Below are 23051 nucleotides of genomic sequence, written 5' to 3'. Positions count from 1 at the left end.
TGTCTAGTCCCTTCCCCTTCTTTCCACCATTGTCCTCCTTCCCCATCCTCTCTGGTTACTTTCAGTCTGCTCCATAATAAAAAAAATAATTTCAAGATTCTGTCTAGAAACTAATTCCAAAATGTTCAAACTTGCCACTCTTGTGATATACATATTCTGTAAAGTGGAACTATTATGGATTGTCATTTTTCCTGAATATATTATTTTGTTCATTAGAATTAACCATGCTCCTCTACTTCTCCCTATCTTTTAATATGCATAATCAAAAGTTGAGTGAAAAAGAAATCTATGCAAATAATGGCTACTCATACCATTTTTGCATGTTTTGAATACATATCTGCATAGATTGTATGTGTGCATAGAGAAAAATGATGCTTAAGCAGTCATTTTCCTGGACTTCAATGGATGACTGTTGCTTGAATTTGAGTATTCCACAGAGAAACTGGAAAAAAATTAATCTGCCCTCCTCACCTTTCCACACACATATAAAAACCTTAAAAACATAAGTCTTGTCTTCCTGTAATAGTTCATATGTTAAAAAATTTTGTAAACATTTTGAGTCAGTAGTTAGATGTGGTGGTCACACCATGCCTCTCTTCATCCTAACCTAAAGGAGGAGTTCTGGCAGGCATCAAAGTCATTTGAATATACACTTGCACCACTCCGGGTGGGAAAGCTGAGTGGCTGACAGGGTTGGGAGCCCTGTGAAGCTTTTTGTGGGAGGAGCCATGGAATAAAAAACTGCTTTCCCTAACAGTCAACTTCCTTAAATTCCTTGTAGCTGGTCAGGTAAGCTGGGACTGAGTGTGCCTTCTGGTTTGCTCTGGGCAACTAACTGAAGGCCAAATAGAACCTGGGCTGATTCCATGGAGAGGGCGGCTTACAACTTTAAGGTAAAGGGAATAAACTGAGTTTTGGAGAATTTGACTCTATTTAGCTCAACTCACCAGTGTAGAAGAATAAATAGGGAGAGGGTTGGGAAATAATATATTGTATTGAACATACTTATACTAAAAAGTTATTTGTTGTTTACCTGAATTTCAAATTCGACTGGGGGTCCTATATTTTCATAAATTTGGTAATTCTAGATAGGATTCTAAGGAGAAGCTCTAGCCGGGAAGAAAAAGTGTAAGTACCTGGTGTCCCCTTTGTCTTTGTTCTAAATTGCTTTGGTAGGTGACTGGATGGGGTGTCTAGAAAAAGGAAGTGAGGGAACCCTAAGAGCAGGAGATTTAACTGACTATGGGCCAAAAGAGATACTCATTTATGTTGTTTCATAACAAATTCAATGTAGTAAGTAGATTTTGAAGTTGCATGATTTTATGTGTATTTTATTTCCTGAAATAAATTGAATGTCATTATTTTTTCTTTCCTTTTTTCCCTATATTTTAACAACATTTTATGTTTGCTGCCATCAACTACTTTAAAGACAACTTCTCTGAGTACTTACCATCAGAAATGCTTCTGACTTTTGGTAACTTGGCACCAGTGTACTTCAATTGTCTCTAGGTTTTAATTTGATTCTGATTGGCTGTTTTGTAAACAGAGATGATGCATTCTTGAGGAGATTACTATTGAACAGATATTCAGTTAATATTTTTCTAAAATGATTTAAGGTATTTGGTTAGATCAGGGGGGAATTGGGGAGGGAGTAGGGAGCATATTTCGGGTATTGGAGAAGCAGGTTTAGTTTCACTGTGAACAGCAACTATAATTTTTTGCTATTAGCCCTTCAAAACATTTCAAGTAAAAAGTTTAAGCTCATGATTATTTCAAAGTAAGTGTTTAATATGAATGCAGTTAAGTGTGTGTTTTTAAGTACAGAGGAACATTTTTCTTGTAAGAAGTCGGTATATGCAATAGAGATCCACAAGAAGGCCCCACCTATGTGATTATCCCAAAGCCAGTTATTCCACCTTTGTCCAAGTAGCTTCTGGGAATTTAACTTGCAGCTTGTTCAGAGAAATGTGAGGTGGGGGTTGAACAGTTTGAGAAAGCAGTTTATTCTAAGCCAACCCCAGAAACACACTGCTCCCCTTGGGCAGGCCTAGATGCTCTTTAAATATAATATGTTGCAGGTTCCTTTATTCAGCTCTGTGGGGCCCCATATCCTGGGGGTTCTTGTGACACAGGCTCCTGGAATTAGACCAGAGTTAGTTTCTGTGTACCTCATGGATTCCTGACACTTCTGGTTCAGTTATACTAAATTACCAGAATTTTTCAGCCACATGGTCACATACACCTCTGAGTATACAGTCATAGCAAAAAACAAACAAACAAACAAAAACAAAAACAGAAAAGATACAAATTAGTTATTTTCTGGGCCTGAATAGAATAACGGTTCATTTGAAACAGAAAACCAGGAACAACCTCAGTCATATGTTGGCTATGATTCTCTTCTTGGAGGAAGATAAAAGAACCTATGAAAGAAATAGCAAGAGAAAGAATTAGGCTTCTAAGGCAGACTTAGTGTTAAGCCCTGTAAGATTATTTTTGCAAAGTTTATTCATTCATTCAGCAAACTTTTATGGAGTGGCCAGTATTAACTAAGCATAGAAACATTCCTGGAGATTCAAAGATGAGGAAGATATAACCCTGCCTTTAGATAAGCTCAAAGTCTAATGGGGAGATAGGCATGCAAACAATTTATCACAGTGTACACAGTGATAAGTTCAACCATAAAACTGAGTACAAGGTGCAGCTGGAGGCACAAAAGAGGGAGAGATAAATGGGAGTGGGGGTGGGGAGATGGGCTCAGGAAAATTTTTACAGAGGAAGAGTCATTTGAACTGAAAATCCATATTGGGTAGTGAGAATCTCAAAACTTGGCTTCTGTCCTTACTGCGCTGCTTGTTAATTAGGGCAAGCCACCTCATCTCTTTCTCTGTAAGATAAATGTGCACGAGATGTTCCTTAAAATCTGTTTCAGCCCTAAATGTAACGATTCTGGTAAACAAGTTATTTTGGTGGGCTATTTGAGAACAATGGTGTGATTGTTGAGTCTATTTCTCCATTCATCTTTTGAAGGTCTCAATTTGAAAGTTTTCTTGAAACTGATAGGCAAGAAAATTATTCTGGTCTCCTCCCAGCTTCCTACCTATTTGAACTTAGTGCCGGTTTGCTCCAAAGTCATTGCCCTGTACGTATATATCAGGGCTGACTACAATGGGAGTGTGTGTACTTATCTGGCCCTCTCTGTAGGGCCTACATTCAGTCTCATTAATTTTGCCTTCAATATATTCAGGAAATGGTTTATTATAGACTTAAAAAAATTCTTGTCTGCATCCCAAATTTAAATTAAAACTTGTACTTAAGATTTTAAAGATGATTTCGTGCATATATATCGATACTCATAGATGGTTCAATATTGGAGAAGATAATGCAGACTATATTTGTTTTTATAAAGATAATACTCTAAAAGGAAGAAAGTGGGGAACTTGCCATTAGTATGCTGACATCTGCCTAATACTCAGTTTAATTAGATGTGCCTCATTTGCAGCTCTTTCAGATAGTTCCTAGCCTTTAATAGGTCTGTGATGGTTTTAGGAACCATATAACCCGGTACATATAATTTATAATTCTAAAATTACTGTTACTTCCTCAGAGAGGCCATGTCCATGCTTGTAAGTGGGTTTCAGGGAGACAATATAAAATCAATAGGATTTTTTCATTTAATAGATGAACATTTAAATGAATAACTTTTTCCATAGAACAATTCATCTGTTTGTTGTTGCCTTTATTTAACACTTAGCTTTTAACTCTTGGTAGTCTATCAGAGCAGTGAGATGTCTTTGAAAATGTAATCCAGTTATTAATTTGAGAGAAGGATTTTCCCCCCCATAATTCCAAATGTATTTGAAGAAGCCAGTCATTTTGCAAACATCTGTTTTGGTTAAGCAAATGGGCATGAGCAAAAGGCCAGGGTTGCCATACTTGTATCAGACAAAGTAGATTTCAAAACAAAGGCCATAAAGAGAGACCCAGAGGTCTTGACAAAGTGTAATTTTTCAGCCTCCTAGGGTCTTTTTCTTATTCTGATGGATAGTAGAACTTTCTGTCATGAACATTAAAAAAGTACATTTCACAGGGTTTTTCTACCACCAAGTGTATGAAAAGTCTTGTATCTGAGACTCATAGTTCCCAAGACTTAGGTGGGATTTGAATCTCTACAATGCTACTTTTCTCTCTCAGTCAAAAGCTTTGTACTCATTTGTAAAAAGCCTAAAGGTAGGAAAAAAAGAAATAAATTGAATCTGGGAAGTTTTATAAATGCTCTGCAACTTTTTGTTTGTCTGTCATCCACTTTTTGGTGCAAATGTATTTTAGAAATTTCACTGACTATTTTCTCCCCCTCATGCTTTTTGGGTGCATTTTCAAAGAGAGTAGGTAGGAGAGGGGAGCTGAAAGATTTGTAAGTGTTGTAGCACATATTTAAGCAGAGAATCACTTTCCTATTTAATCACTTTTGTTATTTTCTTAACTCAGGTGCATAGTGAAAAGATAGATAACAATGATTTATTTTTAAGACCTAAGAAAGTGGAAAAACAGTGACATTGAGGCGAGCATAAATGTTTGTGCTCTAATCTCTTCAATACTTTATTTTATTTCTAGTGTTTACACAGCTATTGATGTTTCCATTTTCCTCCCTTTGCCCACCCTCCTCTCATCCCTCCTTCCCTCTGGCCATCACCACATTGTTGTCTGTATCTATGGATCATGCATATATGTTCTTTGGCTAATCCCTTCACTTTCTTTCTTCTAGTCCCCTCCTCCCCTCTGACAGCTGTCAGTCTGTTCCATCTAGCCATGCCTCTGTTTCTATTTTGTTTGTCAGTTTATTTTGTCTATTAGATTCTACATATAAGTGAGATCATATGGTATTTGTCTTTCACCAACTGCCTTATTTCACTTAGCATAATAATCTTCATATCCATCCATGCTGTGGCAAAAGGTAAGAGTTCCTTCCTTTTTTCAGCTGCATGGTAGTCCATTGTATAAGTGTACCATGGCTTTTTTGTTTGTTCCTCTACTGATGGGCAACTGGGCTGTTTTCAGACCTTGGCTATTGTATATAACACTGCTATGAACATAGGGGCACATATATTCTTTTAAATTGGTGTTTTGGGATTCTTAGGATAGATATACTTTAAAAAATTTTGTATGTGTATGTAGGGGAAGGACAAAGAAATTTGCATGGCTTGACTAATCTTTGCTATTGTTTTTAGGATATAGCCAGCTCTGCCTGTGGATAGTGACTGTCATAAGTACAGCATTTGTAATTGTTTATGACATGGTCTAATATTTTGCACTGAGCACATAGCAAATCTGAACATGTGGGTCTAGAAGGAGGACATGGGACACTATTGCCTTGGGTTAGGAAACCTGAGGGGTAATTTTTTCAGACCAAGTACCTTTCTGGGTTGTTATAGACCCAATGTGAGATGGTATCTTGTGGCCCATTCAGAGTGCTTAGCTGGCCTAACGAAAATGGTAGAATCTTTCTAGTTCATATTTCCTTGATTTTCCAAGGAAAAAACAATAGGTGATTACATATGGTGCTGGGCATTCTCTTCCTTGCCTCCACCCCATCCCATTCATACATGGTTAACAAAAACCCTTAATTCCCTACAAAGACTCAAAGTAAATGTTAGCCAATGTCAAAAAAAATTGTGCCCTCTCCCTCCAAACTCCAGTTAATATAGTTTGGCATATAATTAATTTGGGGCCACTTGAGGAATGAATACTATACAAAGGAGATTTATCACCATCACATGTGAATATACATGTATTATCCTGAGTTCTCAAAGTGTTTTGAAAAAAAAAAACTTATGAAGCTTGGTTTTCTTTTGGAACACTGTATTCCACAGATAACCACCATATTAAATTATTTGGTCTTCTCATACACTGTTTGAATAAAAAATGCAGATATTTTAATAAACTTTATTTTTTAAAAGATTTTATTTATTCATATTTAGAGAGGGAAAGGGAAGGAGAGAGAGAGGGAGAGAAACATCAATGTGTGGTTGCCTCTTACGCACCTCCTACTGGGGACCTAGCCCAAAACCCAGGCATGTGCCTTGATGGGAATCAAACTGGTGACCCTTTGGTTAGCAGGCCAGCGCTCAATCCACTGAGCCACACCAGCCAGGGCTAAACTTTCTTTAACAAAAGCAACAGTCTCTGGTAAGGTAGTATCAATATGCATCTGCATTGTTACAGAATACAATTATGGATTCTGTCATTCAAAACAAAATACTTTATAAATCAAGTAAAACTCATAAATAAGATGAATAACTTTAAAAAAATCTCATGCTTTCTTATATTCCATACTTAATTTTAAAGCCCAACTTGATATAACTCTTTCTTCATATTTCTGTATACTGTTTTAATTTGTAAAAAGATGTCATTAGTTCCCCAGGATAAACACTTAAGAAAAGTTATTATATGCAATGGAAATAATGTAAAAAGTACTAGGGAAGGTAGTAATTATCTGAAGATTGGCAGAAAATATGCCAAATATCTCGTTTTCCCCTCTCTTCTTCCTCCTTCTCTGATTGCATTCAATGTAAATGATGTTGAAATTCTAAATTGTCACAAATGGTAAAATCCTAATATATTACTTTCCCTTTAAAAAATAATCTATTGTTTGGAATTTCTGAATATAAGAGACAGTCCTCATTATACATCTTTTTCTTTTTTTGGAGGAAGGTTACAAATTGAGTTCTGTATAAATGTCTATGGTTGTGTTAATGACTTGTCTGGGAAAGCTATTAAAGTAGGTTTGTGCCCTGGCTGGTGTGGTTCAGTGGATTGAGCGCCAGCTTGCAAACCAAAGGGTTGCTGGTTGGATTCCCAGTCAGGGCATATGCCTGGGTTGCAGGCCAGGTCCCCAGGAGAGAGCAACCACACATCAATGTTTCTATCCCTTTCTTTATCCTTCCCCTCCCCTCTAAAAATAAATAAATAAATAAAATCTTATTAAAAACATTTAAAAATGTGGGTTTACAACACTAGGGCAATTCTGCTCAGCAGGTGCTTAATTTCTTTTTTTTTTTAATTGCTGCTGTGTAACTGTCTTAAACTATGGGATTTGAGCATGTGTCCTAAATGTGAGGATGCAGGAAAAGAGAAAAGAGTCTAAAGAAAGGAAAGGTCAGGAACAAGTTATTTAAACCTGGTTAGGGGGAAGGCTTTCCAAATGCTGCTGCGATTAGTGGTAAAAAGGACTGAATTTCAGAAGAGAAGTAAGAGAGATAAAGATTTAAGATCTGAGCTATTGCTGTGGTAGGTGAAATTTTGCAAGAGTTTCATTTCTCCAGGGAAAAGAGATTAGAGAGGAGAGCAGAGAATTATAGGGCCAAACTCTGGGGAAATATTTAATGTTAGGATGTGGGAGGAAAAAGAGAAAAGCTAAAGTATAAACTAGCATGCTTGACTGTGGAAGCCACCAAGTGTCACTGCTCCCCAGAGCGGTTAATTCTGAGCCAGATAACCTCAGTTATACTGTGTCGAGACTGGAGAATCTAGGGACTAAAATCCCTGTGACTACCTTTGCTTTGGTGCAGGGTGTGGTAAGTGTAAAAAGAAGCTCATGTTCTCTCTCAGAAAGCATATTAATGGGGAAAATCCTCCATTGTTGTGATTTTTAGTGCATGTAAAATTTTCTTACAGCCATTATATGTGCTGAAATTATGTAGCTATTCTTAGGTGACTTTTATGAATTTGGGAAGATTGGGTTAATATCATTCTCCACTCTTATAACTAATAAATTATTCCTTTTCCAGGATTTGCAGAGAAATGTAAAGGTACATTGAAATTAAGATATTTGATTTTTTAAAAGATTTTATTTATTTATTTTAGACAGAAGGGAAGGATGGGAGAAAGGGAGAGAAACATCAATGTGTGGTTGCCTCTTGCGCACCCCCTACTGGGGACCTGACCAGGCCTGCAACTCAGGCATGTGCCCTGACTGAGAATTGAACTGGTGACCCTTTGGTTTGCAGGTCAGCGCTCAATCCACTGAGCCACACCACCCAGGGCAGATATTATTTGATTTTATAAATCATTTAATTTGATTAAAAATAAATTGATCAATGGGAGAAACAAAAGGACAAACCTAACAGAAAACAATAGTCGAACCTTTAGTTTCTCAAGCTTTGTTTCAAGTTGTACTCAGGTTCTTCCCTGGGAGGTAAAAATAATAGAGCTATGTCATCCCAGTGATCTAATATTTAAAAGAGCAGTTGCAGTGCACCTGGTTTTGCACTCTAGCTCTATAAAGTTTTGAAAGAGACAGTTAGATTCCCAGTGAAATTATAGGAATGGTTTAGTAACATAATTAAATATAGAGAAGTGATTGTGTAAATCTTTTAGATATCATAAATAAGGAAAATTCACTACATGTCTTCAGAACACTTGATGAACTAACTCATTTTATTTTGGGAATTCAGGAGGCCCAACAACTTGTACTCTTGGGTGAAAAAAAAATTGCTGTTTTTTCTTCACCCTTGTCTCTGATAAGCTCATGCACTATAATAAATCTTAGCATCTCCGGGAGGAAATCACTTGCAGTTGTGCTTGTCTTAAAAGAATTATGGTGAACCTAGTACTCTAAATGAGAGAATCAATATCTACTTTATATAGTGATATTAAGTTAAACACAACAACAGGTCGCATTTTAAAATGTGATAAATATCTGCTTAGTTTTCTACCACATAGTAGCCATGTGGTACTTACACCATACTTAGTAGCCATTTCAACATTTAGGCTACACCAACAATGTTTGATTCCACAGGACTAACATATTATTATGTTTGGAAGTGCTTAAACTATAAAAACATCCAAACAGCTGAGACTCCAAAATAAACTTTAGTCTCAATTATCCAAGTTATCTAGAGCCATTGCCTCTGGAACCTAAAGAACAACATGGCAGCCAGATGTAGAGATTTATTCCATGGATAACAGAATGCCAGTGGATTTCAGGATTTTTTTCACATTGTATAGATTCAGGAAAAAGAAATTTAGACCCAGGAATGTCCGGAAGAATGGATCTGAACTTTAGAATACTTATTTATGTGTACAGAGCATATTTATTTTTTCTCTACCCTTCAATTGTGGGAAAGTTTAACAATTTTCCCTCAATTTTCTTGATAGTTCGATACACTTTTATTATTCTTAGCCATATTATATTTTTAGAAACATTAATAAAAATTTGCCTAATTCTCCACTTTTAGGGTCGGTGTGCTAGAGAGAACTGCAAGTACCTCCACCCTCCTCCACACTTAAAAACACAGCTGGAAATTAATGGACGGAACAATCTGATTCAACAAAAGACTGCCGCAGCCATGTTTGCCCAGCAGATGCAGTTTATGCTCCAAAATGGTCAAATGTCATCACTTGTAAGTCACAGCATTGACTTTCAAAAATTGCGTGTGTACCTTTTTTTTTTTTTAAAGAACATATATCTACATTGGAATTACCTTGCAGGGCTTTTGGGAAGTTAGTTACAGAAAGATTTAGGAAACAAGCTAATATTTTAATTGACACTACAAAGCTGTCTTGCATGTGAAGGGAGGCATCAGGTGTGTTCAATTTAAAATATGCGTTGTATTAAACATGAATTCTGTTTATAGAAGAATATTGGTAGAGGAGTAGGGACATTTTTTAAATGATTTTATTTATTTATTTTTAGAGAGAGGGGAAGGGAGGGAGAAAGACAGGGAGAGAAACATCACCGTGTGGTTGCCTCTCGCACGCCCCCTACTGGGGACCCAGCCCACAACACAGGCATGTGCCCTGACTGGGAATTGAACCAGCAACCATTTGGTTTGCAGGACACTCGACCCACTGTACCACACCAGTCAGGGATACACATTACTATTAACTAAACTCAAGACTTTATTCAGACTTCCTCATTTGTGCACTCTTTCTGTTCTAGTGTCCAGTCCAGGGTACCACAGTGCATTTATTTGAATCTTGTCTCCCCTGTCTCCTCTGGTCTATGACCACTTCTCAGTCTTTCCCTGTTTCCCACAACCTTAGCAATCTTGAGGAATACTGATCAGATAGTTGATGGTGGTTTTAATTTAACCTAGCCACAATTTCCCTTTGCAGAAATGAATAAGATTATGATATCATTCTAGACCAGTGCCTCATATTTTTGTGGATCAGTGAGTTTAAATAGATCCTTTAAAAAGCAATTTTGGCCCTGCTTGTGTGGCTCAGTAGATTGAGTGCCGGCCTGCAAACCAAAGGGTCACTGGTTTGATTCCCAGTCTAGGGCGCATCTCTGGGTTGCGGGCCAAGTCCCCAGGAGGGGGCATGTGAGAGGCAACCACACATTGATGTTTCTCTCCCTCTCTTTCTCCCTGTCTTCCCCTCTCTAAAAATAAATAAAATCCTTTTTGAAAAAGCAATTTTGTCCTATTGAGAATTCATTTTATCCTGCTACCTTAAAATAGAAGTTGCCGTTTTGTCTTTCAGGGGGAATTGAAAACTCCCTTTTCTACTGAATTCTAACAGGTCTCAAATTTAGTTCTATGGTGTCTCATTCTAATTTCAGTTGGCCTATTTCCTATACCATTAATAAGATACTAATTTGAAAAAGTTGTCTTTATTTGTTACCTGTTCCATCAGTGATTAATTAATAAACACACTGAAAGCTGAAAGATGTATATAGTATTTAGACCCAATGAAAATGTGGGCTCCAATAGCAAATTCACTATACCATTATAAAGTTGAGCTTCAGAATTCAAGGAGATACATGTAGATAGGACTCACCTTAACTCTTCCATATTTATGGACAATGCACAAAACAGATGGTGGGGTCATTGATGAGCCATTAAAATTTTGCACCATGATTCTCATTTTCCAGTATGTCTAGACATAATTTAAATGAAATAAATATATTTTATATTCTATATTATTAGCTTCCCAAAAGTATTTGCCTTGGAATTCAGTGCTGATTAATTATATTTTAAATTCATTCTCAGAAGATCACCAGTGAGTCCTCAGAGCTCCTCTTTGGCCTACAGGATTACATTACATGGTTAAACTCCTTCACACTCTTTCCTGAGCTTTCACACATTGAAATATTTCAGTTTCTTCCTACTTCTAAAGGGGCAGGGAAGGGGAAGTCTACTAGATACTGAGACAAGTTAAACAAAGCCACAGAGAAATGAATGTGCATGGTGAGTACAGAAAATATGAGTAGATGGGGAATAAGTCAAAGGAGATTTTCACCCATCCTTACTACTCTCAGCCTCTGATGGAATGTCCCAATATCAGATTGAGCAAAGAATGGGTGCCAGATTTGATCACACACCTGAGCCCAGCCTTTCTCATAAAGTTGGTGCGTCTATCTTTTCACCAGTGAAGGGACAGCATCAGGGCACCAATCAAATGCCTTGTTTCTAGGAATCAGATCAAGGACTGGGGTAAAGTTGGGGTAAAGACAGAAGGCTGAGTAGTCATTTTCTATTCAGCCCCCGGTAGACTCTCTCCTTTCCAAGTCTCAACCCTTCATGCATTATCAATAATGCTGGGGAATAGGGTGTGGCATTTTTAGAGTCCAATAAAAGATACATTGAGAGGTTTTTTTTTTTTTGCCTCTTGTGCCTTCTAATTTGATTCTCCATGCTTTCTATAATAGAATGCATTTCCCTCATTTCTTCAGGGAGAGTAATTTCAGATTTCAGTCTGCAGAACATGACTGATAATGACTCACAGGAATACAATTTATTTTATACTGTATCACATGATAAAGACATTACTTAGATGACCACCCCCCCAGAAACAATTAGAAATCACTTTTGTAACTTGTAGATTATTTAACAAGAGCTTTTGTGATGTGATAAACTGATAAAAGATTGATTTCTGCAGTTATTTTGTGTATAAAAAATTACCCCACAATCATTAATATGATCCTCTTTTGAGGTCTATTTGTAGGAGTGTTGTAATTCAATTTTTTAAGTTTTTTTTATTATTGTTCAATTACAGTTGTCCTTATTCTCTCCCCCCATTAAGAGATATTTACCAGTTTGATTGGAAAGAAATGTTATTTTTTATGGATCTTGATATTATGATAGAAATAAGATATTATTTTACTTAATTTCTATGGTACCTATTCTCCCTAAACAATCATCTACCCCTTTTTACACCCTCCATAGTCTGATATTTTCTCTAAAATAATCAAGCTTTTGTTTAAATTTCCATTCTTGACATTTGTATGGTTGCATATTAAGACCTATTTGATATCACTGGCTTGAACTTCAGGTCTTTCCACAAAATATACTTTGATTTTTTTCTGGGATACCAGAAGAGCACATCTGCTTTTGGAAAACTGAGTATGGTTTGCTTATTATAAGCCCTCAGAGAAAGGGAATGTCAGCCTAAATGGGATGGTAGCAATAGAACATATTTCTGTTCAGTGTGACTGAACGATGAATAAAAGCCACACCTAGTCAATTTGGGTGGAATGCTTGTTCTGGCAGACCTGTTTGTTCATTATATTTAACAGTCCTAAATTGACACTTGCTAGTATAAAATTCCACCTCTGAAAGCTTTTGTTAGCTTTATTGAGGATGTTTAGCAAGTGAGACAAAGTGTGGGACAACCTGACATTTTTCAATGTTGTTTAAGAGCGAGAATTTCTGATGTTCATGGCAAGAAATTATAAGTTAAGAACCCCCCTTGGGTGGGAGGTGGAGATGGGTGGGGCAGGGGAAAGTGGTGGTGGGTAAATGGAGACAACTGTACTTGAACAATAAATAAATAAATAAAAAGAACCCCCCCTTGGCACCTTGGCATAATTAGTGAGGCCAATAGCACTGTACAAGAATTTTAGGAAAATTTTAGATGCACTGGATTACTCTCAAACAAAACTAATGATTTAAAATTTCAATTTCATAATTAAGAATTTTCATTACAGGGAGGAAGAATTCTCACTGCTGGATGCAATGTATGTATGTATAAAGTGGACATGGTGTTTATAAGGCTATTGGAATATTTTTGATTTAGACACTTTGCATAATCTAGACATGTCCATATCTAGTACATTTCTTTAGTTTCTCTCTCTGAATGTGTTGATTCACATGGAGTTTGTTGTTTACACACAGGTAAACTTGACTCAGTTGAGTGTATTCATCTGATGATTTTTATAGAGATTATTGGTTTGGCACATTTGGCTCAGCCATTGGGGTATGCCATATCCTCTGGTGTGCTGTATGCCATGTCATGGCTTGCATTCCTGTGGCCAGGTTATGGTATCCCAAACCACAGAGGCTATAAGCATGGGTTCTACTCCAAGGTTTTCCTTTTTCACAGGTAGAACCATCTGATGTCTGTCTGGACCCTCCCACCATTTTACATCATTTATATAATTCTATTTACCAAATACATTTCTCATAAACAATCTTACATGTTTATCTGACATTAATATAGTAAGAAATGAAAGTTATGTAACATCTCATCAAAAGGGGTAAATAGGAAGTTCCTGTAGATAAGAAGAAAAGAAGTATACTAATTAATAAATAATATTATTTTTAGACTCCAGTGTTTTTAATGTTTTTATTCTTTAATTAAACAGGATCTATAAGGTATGTATCACTCTGGGAAACTTTGGATGAAAGCAGTTTTATGTGAAGTAAAATTATAAAATATTTATTTACTTTTTAATTTTTGAAAAAGTTTGGAAAATAGTTAAATGACTTAGTAGTTAAATACAAAAGAATAACATCTTTCCCTCACCAAGGTACATTATACATTTTGCATATTCACATGAGAGTTACAGGTTTTCTAGTTCACATAAGTTACCTTTATTAACTGAGGTCTTCATGCTGTTTCCCTATTGTCATGGCTGTTTTATTAAAAATTATCATGAAAAAGGTGGGCAAAGCATTTTGAAGATTTTGGGGAAAAGAAAACTAGGTCTGTATTCCAGATCACCAGTGTCATGGTCAGTACAGAAATTATAGTATATTTTAATGGCAATTCTTCAGCGTGTTTCTCAATTCATCTACTTTACAAAATGACAAATAATTAACATTTAGCTCTTTCATATCAACGTGTTGATATTACATTTTCTAAATCGATTTTTGCAAGACGTTCAAGTCAGTAGATAACAGGAATTATATAATTATAAGGCTAACATGATTTTTTATTTTTTTATTATTTTTTTATTTATAAATCATGTTAATTCTATTACAGTTGTCTAAATTTTTCCCCATTTACCCCCTCCACCCATCCCACCCCCACCCCCACTCTCACAGTCAGTTCCCACTCTGTTGTCCATGTCCATGGGTCATTCATACATGTTCTCTGTCTAGTCCCTTCCCCTTTTTTCCACCACAGTCCTCTTTCCTCCTCCCCTCTGGTCACTTTCAGTCTGCTCCATGTTTCCGTGTGTATGGTTTATTTTGTTCATTAGTTTATTTTGTTGAATAGAGTCCACTTATAGGTGAGATCATATGGTAATTGTCTTTTATCAACTGGCTTATTTCACTTAACTTAATATTCTCCATTTCCATCCATGTTGTCGCAAAAAGTAGGAGTTTCATCTGTCTCTCTTTCTTTCTTTCTTAAATGTAGATTGATATTATTTTTTAAATGTCAAAGTGAATTATAAAATATTTTTAAAATTTAAGACCATTATAAAGTCTCAGCAATTAAGCCAACATGACACTAGCACAGAAATAATCAAGTAGATCAATGAAATATAATGAACATTCTAGAGACAAATGTATATATCTGAATAATATATGTATGATTAAGCTGATATTTCAAATCAATGGGGAAAATAAGTCTTATTCCACAAATAAGACCTATTACTTATTCCACAAGTAAGACCTATTACTTGAAATAAATATAGAGCCCTATTTCACACATTATGCAAGAAATATTCAGGTGAGTTAAAAATCAATATGTAGAATCTAAGGAGTTTTAGAAGAAAATAGAACTAATATTTTTCATGAAATGAAGTAAAATATTCAACCTGAGAAGCTATAAAGTAAATATTGACAATATAACTACATTAAACATTTAACTATATAGTAATATACATATAAAAAAAGTTAAAGGACAAGCAATAGAATAGAAAAGTATTTGCAACACATCTAAAACATGGTTACTAGGTTTTTTTTTTTTTTTTTTTTTTTAGGGAAAAAAGTACTAGAAACCTTTAATCAATAAATGGGTAAAGAATACCAAAAATTCATTTAAAGCTGTTTAAAAATAATAGAAATAGGCAAAAATATACTAAAACAGGTTTAGTTTCAACAAATAGTAAAGGAACAATTAAAATTACATCATTGTCACAATCAGATTAATGAGTATTAAAAATATTAGTAATATCAAGTATTGGCAACTCTGAAAGGACCTGGGTATTCATAGAAACTTTTTCTTCATCTTAAAGCAGTCCCTTTAGCTTATTTTGCAGTGCTGGTTTGGTGATGGTGTATTCTTTTAGCCTTCTTTTGTCTGAGAAGCTCCTTATTTCGCCTTCCATTTTAATTGAGAGCCTTACTGGGTAGACCAGTCTTGGTTGCTGGCCTTTGCCTTTCTTGACTTGGAATATTTCTTGCCATTCCCTTCTGGCTTGCAGTGCTTCTGTTGAGAAGTCAGCTGTTAGCCATATCAGGGCTCCCTTATATGTTACTACGTCTTTCTCCCTTGCTTGCTTTAGGATTCTCTGTTGGTCTTTGATATTTGCCATTTTAATGATGATGTGTCTTGGAATGGGCCTCATTACATTCCTCTTGAATGGAGCCCTCTGTGCTTCCTGGACATGTGTTACTTTTTCTCTTCTCCAACTGGGGAAGTTTTCCATCATTACTTTTTCAAACAGACTCTCTATCCCTTTCGCCTCCTCTTCTCCTTCTGGCATCCCTATTATACGGATATTATTATGTTTCAGGTTGTCCTGCATTTCCCTCAATGCCTCTTCATTCTTTTTGAGTCCTTTTTCATTTTTTTGCTCTTTCTGTGAGCTTTTTTTACCTTGTCATCCAGCTCACTGATTCGGTCCTCAGCTTCATCTAGCCTGCTTTGGATTCCTTCTACTGTGTTCTTCAATTCAGAAATTGTATTCTTCATTTTATCTTGTGTCTTCTTGATAGTTTCTATGTCCTTTTTCATGCTGATATAGTTTGCAGTAAGTTCCTCATAGTTTCCCTGTAGTTTTTGGTAATTCTCTCTGAGCTCACTGAGCTCATTGAGCTTCCTTAGAACCATTGTTTGGAACTCAATATCTGATAGTTTACTTGCCTGTGATTCATTTAGTTCTCTTTGTGGGGATTCCTCCTTTCCCTTCTAGTGGGGCATATTTCTTTCTCTTCTTATTATTTGATAGAGACTCCTCTCTTTTGCTTCTGCTTCTTAAGTTGATCTGTCTTGATTTCCTGACTTTGTGGTGTGAACTTCTATGGTAGGAGACCGCTGTTTTTATTTTCTGGATCTGCCCTCTGATGATGTCAGATGTTGACCCTGTCTGACCTTAGGCAGTCTGTTCAAGACTTCCAGGAATCTGCTGTCTATGGCTGTCTCCTTCAGCTGTTAATCTATTCACTCTGCTCTCAGCAGGGTGCCAGATTCAGCTCAGGGCCAGATGGAGTCCCTCCTGGGGGTAGGATTATTGGGTCCTGTCATGCTGCTGCCCTAGCGGGGAGGAGCCTGCACTGGGATTCCACCAGCTACTCTCACAGTTCTCTCCCCAAAGCCTCCTTCCTCAGTCTCTCCTCAGTCGTCTCCAGCCCACTCTGCCCCCACCTTTGCCAGAGCCCAGGGTAAGTGGCTGCAAATAAAAATTTTGTGTTTGCCATATAGAAGGCTCTTTGTGTCTCCAGCCGCCTGTCTCTGGCAGAGAGCAACCCTGCCACTTTTTGCAGCTGGCTGTTTTCTGTGTACTTTTTGGGCTCTGGTGCTCTGGGCTAGAGATTCTGTCTTTTGGTTTAGACCCCGCTCTTCTCAGGGGGATCCAACTGGCCATTTCCATATCCTCCTGGTGCTGCTGCCCCTGGGCGCCCCGCCCACCTTCTCAGGTCTGTACCGCAGTCTTTACCAGTTAGATTGTGGTAAAGCCTGTTCTTCTGTCTCCGGGGTTACAAGGCTCCTCTCTCGTTCTTGTGCAGTTGTTTGTTCCAGGTGATTTCTCCACAATTTAGTTGGAATTCCAGGTTGGTCCTGGCAGGAGGTCAGTGTGACTTCCACTCAGTTCTCCACCATCTTGATTCTCCCAAGTTTTCTTAATATGACTGTTATTATCATGTGAAGTTCCATGTGACTGAAGTTCACCAAATCACATCACAGGAATGAGAGGATTGAAACCATACTATGAGCCCACATTTCATCTGGGTTTTACTAAATTCTCTAAAAGATTAGGGAAGGTTTTACTTACAGATATAGCAACTGAAGACTAGCATTATTTAATTGTTTGACAAATTATTTCCAGTGGTAGACTTACCTTGAGATTATTGAAGGCTCAGGGCCCCTCATTTGTATGGTCTCCTTCCAAGGCCCTTGGAGAAGCCCAAGCAATATGTTTACAGTGGGTTTGTAAAATTTACAAACTATATTCCTGTGTAAAGCTCCCCTCCCCAAATCTACTGAATAAACTTCAGGCCCCATAGATCCTGGATTCACTCCTGATTGTAATTAGTTGTCCAAAGTAGAGTAGTTATTCAGGCCCTTTCCTGAGGCTGTGTATGTTATACTGCTTAAAGCTCCATTTATAGTAAAACAAAATAAATCACATCAGCAGTAGGTTTCCCGCCTTTTGCTAACTCTGTGAATACACAATGTGAAATCTTTTTGTTTCAAAAGTTAAACAAATGTGCTACACTTTTGTAGCCAAACAGAGGGCATTTGTACATGATATCTTTTACAGAGCCCAGCTTCTTTGATAGTGATGAATCTCAACATTCTCCCTTTATCCTCCCTCATATATTCCTAAGGGATAAATTAAGTGTAATCTCTTCTCAAACCATATTGTATATTTTTCCACTGGGGCTGGTTAGCTCAGTTGGTTAGAATCTAGTGCTAACCAGGCCACAATAGGCCTGTTAGCTTTTCTGTTCATGGTCACAGTCTCAACTACAGCCAGCTACCTCAAAATTGCTTGCTGTTAATCACTGATGAAATGAAAGCAGGAATTTGGAGAGCTCTGTGAAAAGGTTTTTCCCTGATGGAAGAGAAATAAAACAATAGTAACAATAAACAAAACCAATGCTTAACAATCTCACCTACAAAGGATGATTTTTTTTTTCCTTATCAAACCATCCCCTTGCTCAAATCTCCATTGAGAGACCAAGCATAAACCCTGTGGTTGTCCCTGCACATGACAATAATCTTAAAGTTAAGCTGGTGCCCCAAACAATCTTAATTGCTTTCATATCCTGTAAATATGTATTCAATATTTTAAACTCTTCTTTACCCAGTCTCCTCTCAAACTGTTCTGTGGATACCAGTCATATTAACAATTCACTAGTTCCCTGGAACCATACATTTTGTGATAAGAACCTGCATATTTTGGCCTATAGTACCACTACAACTTTTTTCTCAGAACTCTTCATCAAATACCTTTTAGTACTGATGATTTAGCCATTCCAATTTAAAAGTGCATACATATAGCATATGTATGTATGTGTGCATCCATGCATATCCACACACATGTGTATGAGTATATAAAATACCCTGTGTTTCTCAAACTGTTTGATCCAGCATTTCACACTTATATTAAAAGACAATTTGTGAGTGGCATTCTGCTTAAAGTCTCCCTCAGTAGATAGCAAAACTGGTATATTTATCTACTACTTTTGATCCTCAGATGTTTCTTTTGTACTTTGATTTTTCAATTGGATTTTTCTAATTGATAATTATAAAAGTAATCGATGGCTTAGGAATCATTTTCCACTCAATTTAGTAAATATTTATTGAGCCAAACATTTAAAAGAGTAAGAGGTGGATAAAAAGAAGACTAGAAACTGTCTCCATCCTCTAAGGAAGTATGACAATAGTAAGATGGTGAATTAATGTTTTTGTGACCCCCCTTAATTTCTGATATATACCTGATCCCCTGTATTTTTATAGCTTTTGGCTTTTCCTTTTTTTTCTTCCATAGACTTATCTTGCTATTAACCATAAGAGCATTTGTTTTGATTTGTGTTAGGTTGGTGGTTATGGTGGTTGTTTGTTGAACCCCTGATCATTATAACCTTAGCATCCACTTATCCTGGACTTGCCCTGAGATGTTTATAGTCTCCAACCTCCCTGTAGATTCTATGATTTTCTAAGCTCTTGTCATCCCTCCCCCAAAAATCTATATTTTGTTTCATACAATTTGATTTTTTTTAAAAGTGTTTTTCCTTTCCTAGTGGCATGCTAAAGTGTTAAAGTGAATTGAATTGTCGTTATTATCACATGGTGGTTCACCAACAAATAATTTTTACATCATCTTTTGTTCACTTCTCAGGAACAAAGTCAAAATTGCCTTCCATATAAGGAAGAAGTAATTTGCCCTCTTGCCAGATCCTTACCTCCAGTCATCATCATCTGGTGTTATGCTGATTGGTGTGTAGGTTCTCCTTTATAACTTCTGGCCTACTTTGCAGCTTCTCTTCCACCAAATACAGGCAGATCCAAACCATGATTTGTCCTCTCTTGCATGCTATACTTTATACCTTTTATACCTACAATAATGTATCGATCTTTCCCCTACCTGCCTATCTTCAATGCCTCCTCCTACGTGAAGACTTCTGTGATTAGTAAAGTCAGAAAATCCAAGTCTAGGTGAGAATAAGTATCCACTTTTGATCCTTGAGCTTATTTTTTTCTTAGTTCTCTTTGGAGCCATAGTGACTTAATTCATTAACAAGTATGATCAGTACATAGACATCACTATCTCCTTGTGTCTGTTTATAAAGTTAAATCTCAATTACCGAGGCACCAATTAACTAGTGGAGGAGGTTATGTGGGCCTCCTCCCATGCCTTTTGGCCACTTCAGTCCCTGCAGAACATCACACAATGAGTACAGAGATGACCAAGCAAAAACTGTGAAACTAAGATTACTCATTTGTGCTGCTTGTGAACATTTAGAACGATCAGATAGAAACTAAAATTATACATTTCAGTGTGATTTGGGATAATCTAAAGATAGAAATATGTGTGGTGATGGTGAAACAGGCTTCCTTTTATACTATATAAATGCTTGTAAATGAGCAATAAAATTAAGGTATTATGGGGCTAGTAAAAGTTAAGAGTACTATTTTTGTGGTATTAAAATTGATTCAATGAATTGTTACCAAATGTTTACCATTCTATAAAAGAAAATGTTTAGTCATCCACCTCTAGATAGGACCTCAGAGATGGAAGGCCTCAATTATTATATTGATTTCAGGCCAGGAGTAGCCAAAGTAACAAAGTGTTTTGCATTCATCCCATAATAATTGTAACTAATCTGGGATATTATTGAAGTAACTAAAAATAGATCTAGGCTATTGGGGAGAAACAAAGATTGATTTAGCATAACATTTACTCTTTATTTCTTTATACTAGTTTGAATAATAACTATTTAAGTATTAAATCAATGTTTCTAAAGTGTATGTATAAACTTGACATATCTATCAAGGCATAGTTTTTCTTTGAATTATATTAGTGGTATTATTCAAAGATGCTTTAGAATCCTTTAAGACCAATATGTGGTGACTCCTACAATTTTACTTTTATAAGATTCCATCTATCTTCATCACTTAGTAGTTATCCTTAACAAGTAGTTAAGAACCCTAATGTTAGTGACTATTTAAAAAAACATTTCAGTGAATACTTTAGTACTGGTTTTTAAAGCCAAACTTTTTCAACTCCTAGAATCTTGCCTAAGTATTAAGTTTATATCGATAGATATGTATATAATTATCGCTTTACTCAGAAATTTATGGAGTGCTTTCTTTTGGGGAATCCTCTAGAATGAGGGTCAGCAAACTTTTCTGTAAATGACTAAATTGTAAAAATGTTAGGCTCTGTGTGACAATAGGCAAAGTTGAGGATATTATGTAGGTATTTCTAAAACATCCACAACTTTTTGTAATACAGATCTACTAATGATCACAGTGGACTTCATTTATGGACACTGAAATATGAATTTCATATAATTTTAATGCTTTATGAAGTATTTTTTATCTTTTACTTTTTTTCAACCATTTAAAAATGTAGAAATCATTCTTACCATTCTGGACATACAAAAACAGGGCAGACAGGATTTGGGGTCAGGGGTTGTAGTCTGACAAAACTTACACTAGAAAACAAGCACTTAAACAGAAAGTAGTCAGTCCATAATCTGACACCAGAAGGTGAATTTCATCGAGGTCCTTGAACTTCCTGAGACATTGTGAAGTATTTTGCACACATATGAATTTTTCTGTGGACAAGATCCACAACTTTGGTCTGATTCTCAGAGAAACCCAGGGCTAAAAAAGATGAGGGGCCATTATTCTAGAAACAATTCACTGGTTTTTAAGAGGCATTTCCTAAGACCCTTAGAGTTTCTCCGTACTGTGTAAGTCACTGGGAACCTGTGGGAATTCCTACTCTAGGAGCTAATCCTGCTAGAGACAGTGAAGGTAAATAATTGTCTGGATGATCTTTTTATACATAAAGTTAATTGCCTTCATTGTTGTTGTTGGTTTGATAAAACTCAGAGAAATTTGAAAATCCATGGCTCTGGTCTTAGGAGGAAAATTCTCATATTTTCAAATATTTAGTAAATAATTTAGGTTCAAGTGAATATCTGAAACGTAGTTAAGTGTCCAGACCATTTAAGGCTATAAATGGAAATCAGATTCAACCTCTTAAGAGCTTTTTTCTTTAAAATAAAGATTACCCCTCAGATCAGTTTATGCTTCCTTGTTAACTCAACTGACATGTAAGGCTGCAATATAGGTATAAGCAGTATTAAAGTTACTTATTAAAGCTGAATGTGCAAGTTTTCAGGCTGCTTGGCTTAAAAGGAGGCTGTTACCCAAAACTAAATCCTTGAGTGTTCAAATTCATTAAATGGAGTAGTTACCCTGGGCAGAGGTAGTAGTGAGAAAACAGAAATGTCCATCTGAAAAGAAGTTAGAATCTCAGGTGTTCCTGCCTATGCCCCAGGGTCAGAAATAGAAGAACTTGCTTCTTCTAATAACAGTGTTATAGAACGAAGTTTGTACTCGAGGAAGGAGTGATTATAGAAGCCACAATACTCATTTTTAAACCTAAAGATGGTACAGTATAGTACATGGTGAAACTTTAAAAATTCTAACCATTGTTAGCAAGCACCTTGCCCTTTTTAGGTAGAATTTTAATTTACAGCTTGTTTTCTTACACTTGGAGCATGTAACACATTTAAGAAAGTTAAAATGAATATTTAAAAAAGCAAAAGTTAACCAAGAACCACCCCCAAGAAAAAAAAGAAGGAAAATTACAGGAGCTCAGAGCTTCTGTAAACAGGAAGCATTGCTTACATGTATTGCACATTAGGCTTAATTATTATTAATTGATCAGTATTTATTAGTAATTAGTGATATTTTAACCTGAGAATCTACTCACCTGCATGTCTTTATTTTAATTCAATATTTTTTAATGTAATAATGGTCCTTTTCAGTTCTGTAAAAGACAAAAGCAAAAAATATCCAGGAGAATAAGATGGTGACTTTAGTGAGAAATTTATAATGAAAGAGAGAAAAAGAAAGTACAACAAAGAGTACAGTTGTGTGGTTCAACTATGGAGTTTTTATGATTAGAGAGTCTTGCTGCTTTTGAGAAAACCATAAATCATCAAATTGATAAAGTATGCCTTTTGTGGAAATATGCCTGTGTGGCTGTTTCCAAGGGATTTCTATTTCACTATATAAGACAATATCATATCAGCTAATTTGTGGAGCTTCATATCTTATTCAATGAAAAATATGACATGTCCGTATAAGTTCTTATAGTACCTAATTAGGCTGGGTCAGCCCTTGGCTGATTGTCTTCAGATTTTAAAAGCACTTCCTTGACTGCTCCATCATCTTTTCTGGCACCTGGT

At 36.2% G+C, this 23051-nt stretch overlaps 1 protein-coding gene across 7 annotated transcripts in view; it reads left to right on the top strand.

Annotated features, from left to right (window-relative positions):
* Positions 1-23051, top strand: part of MBNL3 (muscleblind like splicing regulator 3) — a 107755-nt gene that overhangs the window by 29163 nt on the left and 55541 nt on the right. For 3 of the 7 annotated variants that reach the window (XM_054577026.1, XM_054577025.1, XM_054577028.1), the window contains exons 2-3: positions 9234-9398; positions 12929-12958. In XM_054577026.1, coding sequence (XP_054433001.1) covers positions 9234-9398; positions 12929-12958 — 195 coding nt within the window. Of the gene's footprint in view, positions 1-783; positions 894-9233; positions 9399-12928; positions 12959-23051 lie in introns of those variants that run through there. The other 4 variants (XM_054577027.1, XM_054577029.1, XM_054577030.1 and 1 more) reach the window with 3 other exon arrangements.

This window comes from Pteronotus mesoamericanus, unplaced genomic scaffold (genome assembly GCF_021234165.1).
Source record: "Pteronotus mesoamericanus isolate MK-2021 breed Mesoamerican mustached bat unplaced genomic scaffold, CSHL_Meso_final contig_40, whole genome shotgun sequence".
Classification (NCBI taxonomy): domain Eukaryota; kingdom Metazoa; phylum Chordata; class Mammalia; order Chiroptera; family Mormoopidae; genus Pteronotus; species Pteronotus mesoamericanus.
Note: the sequence above shows the minus strand (reverse complement) of the source record. Positions and strands in the feature narration are given on the sequence as shown.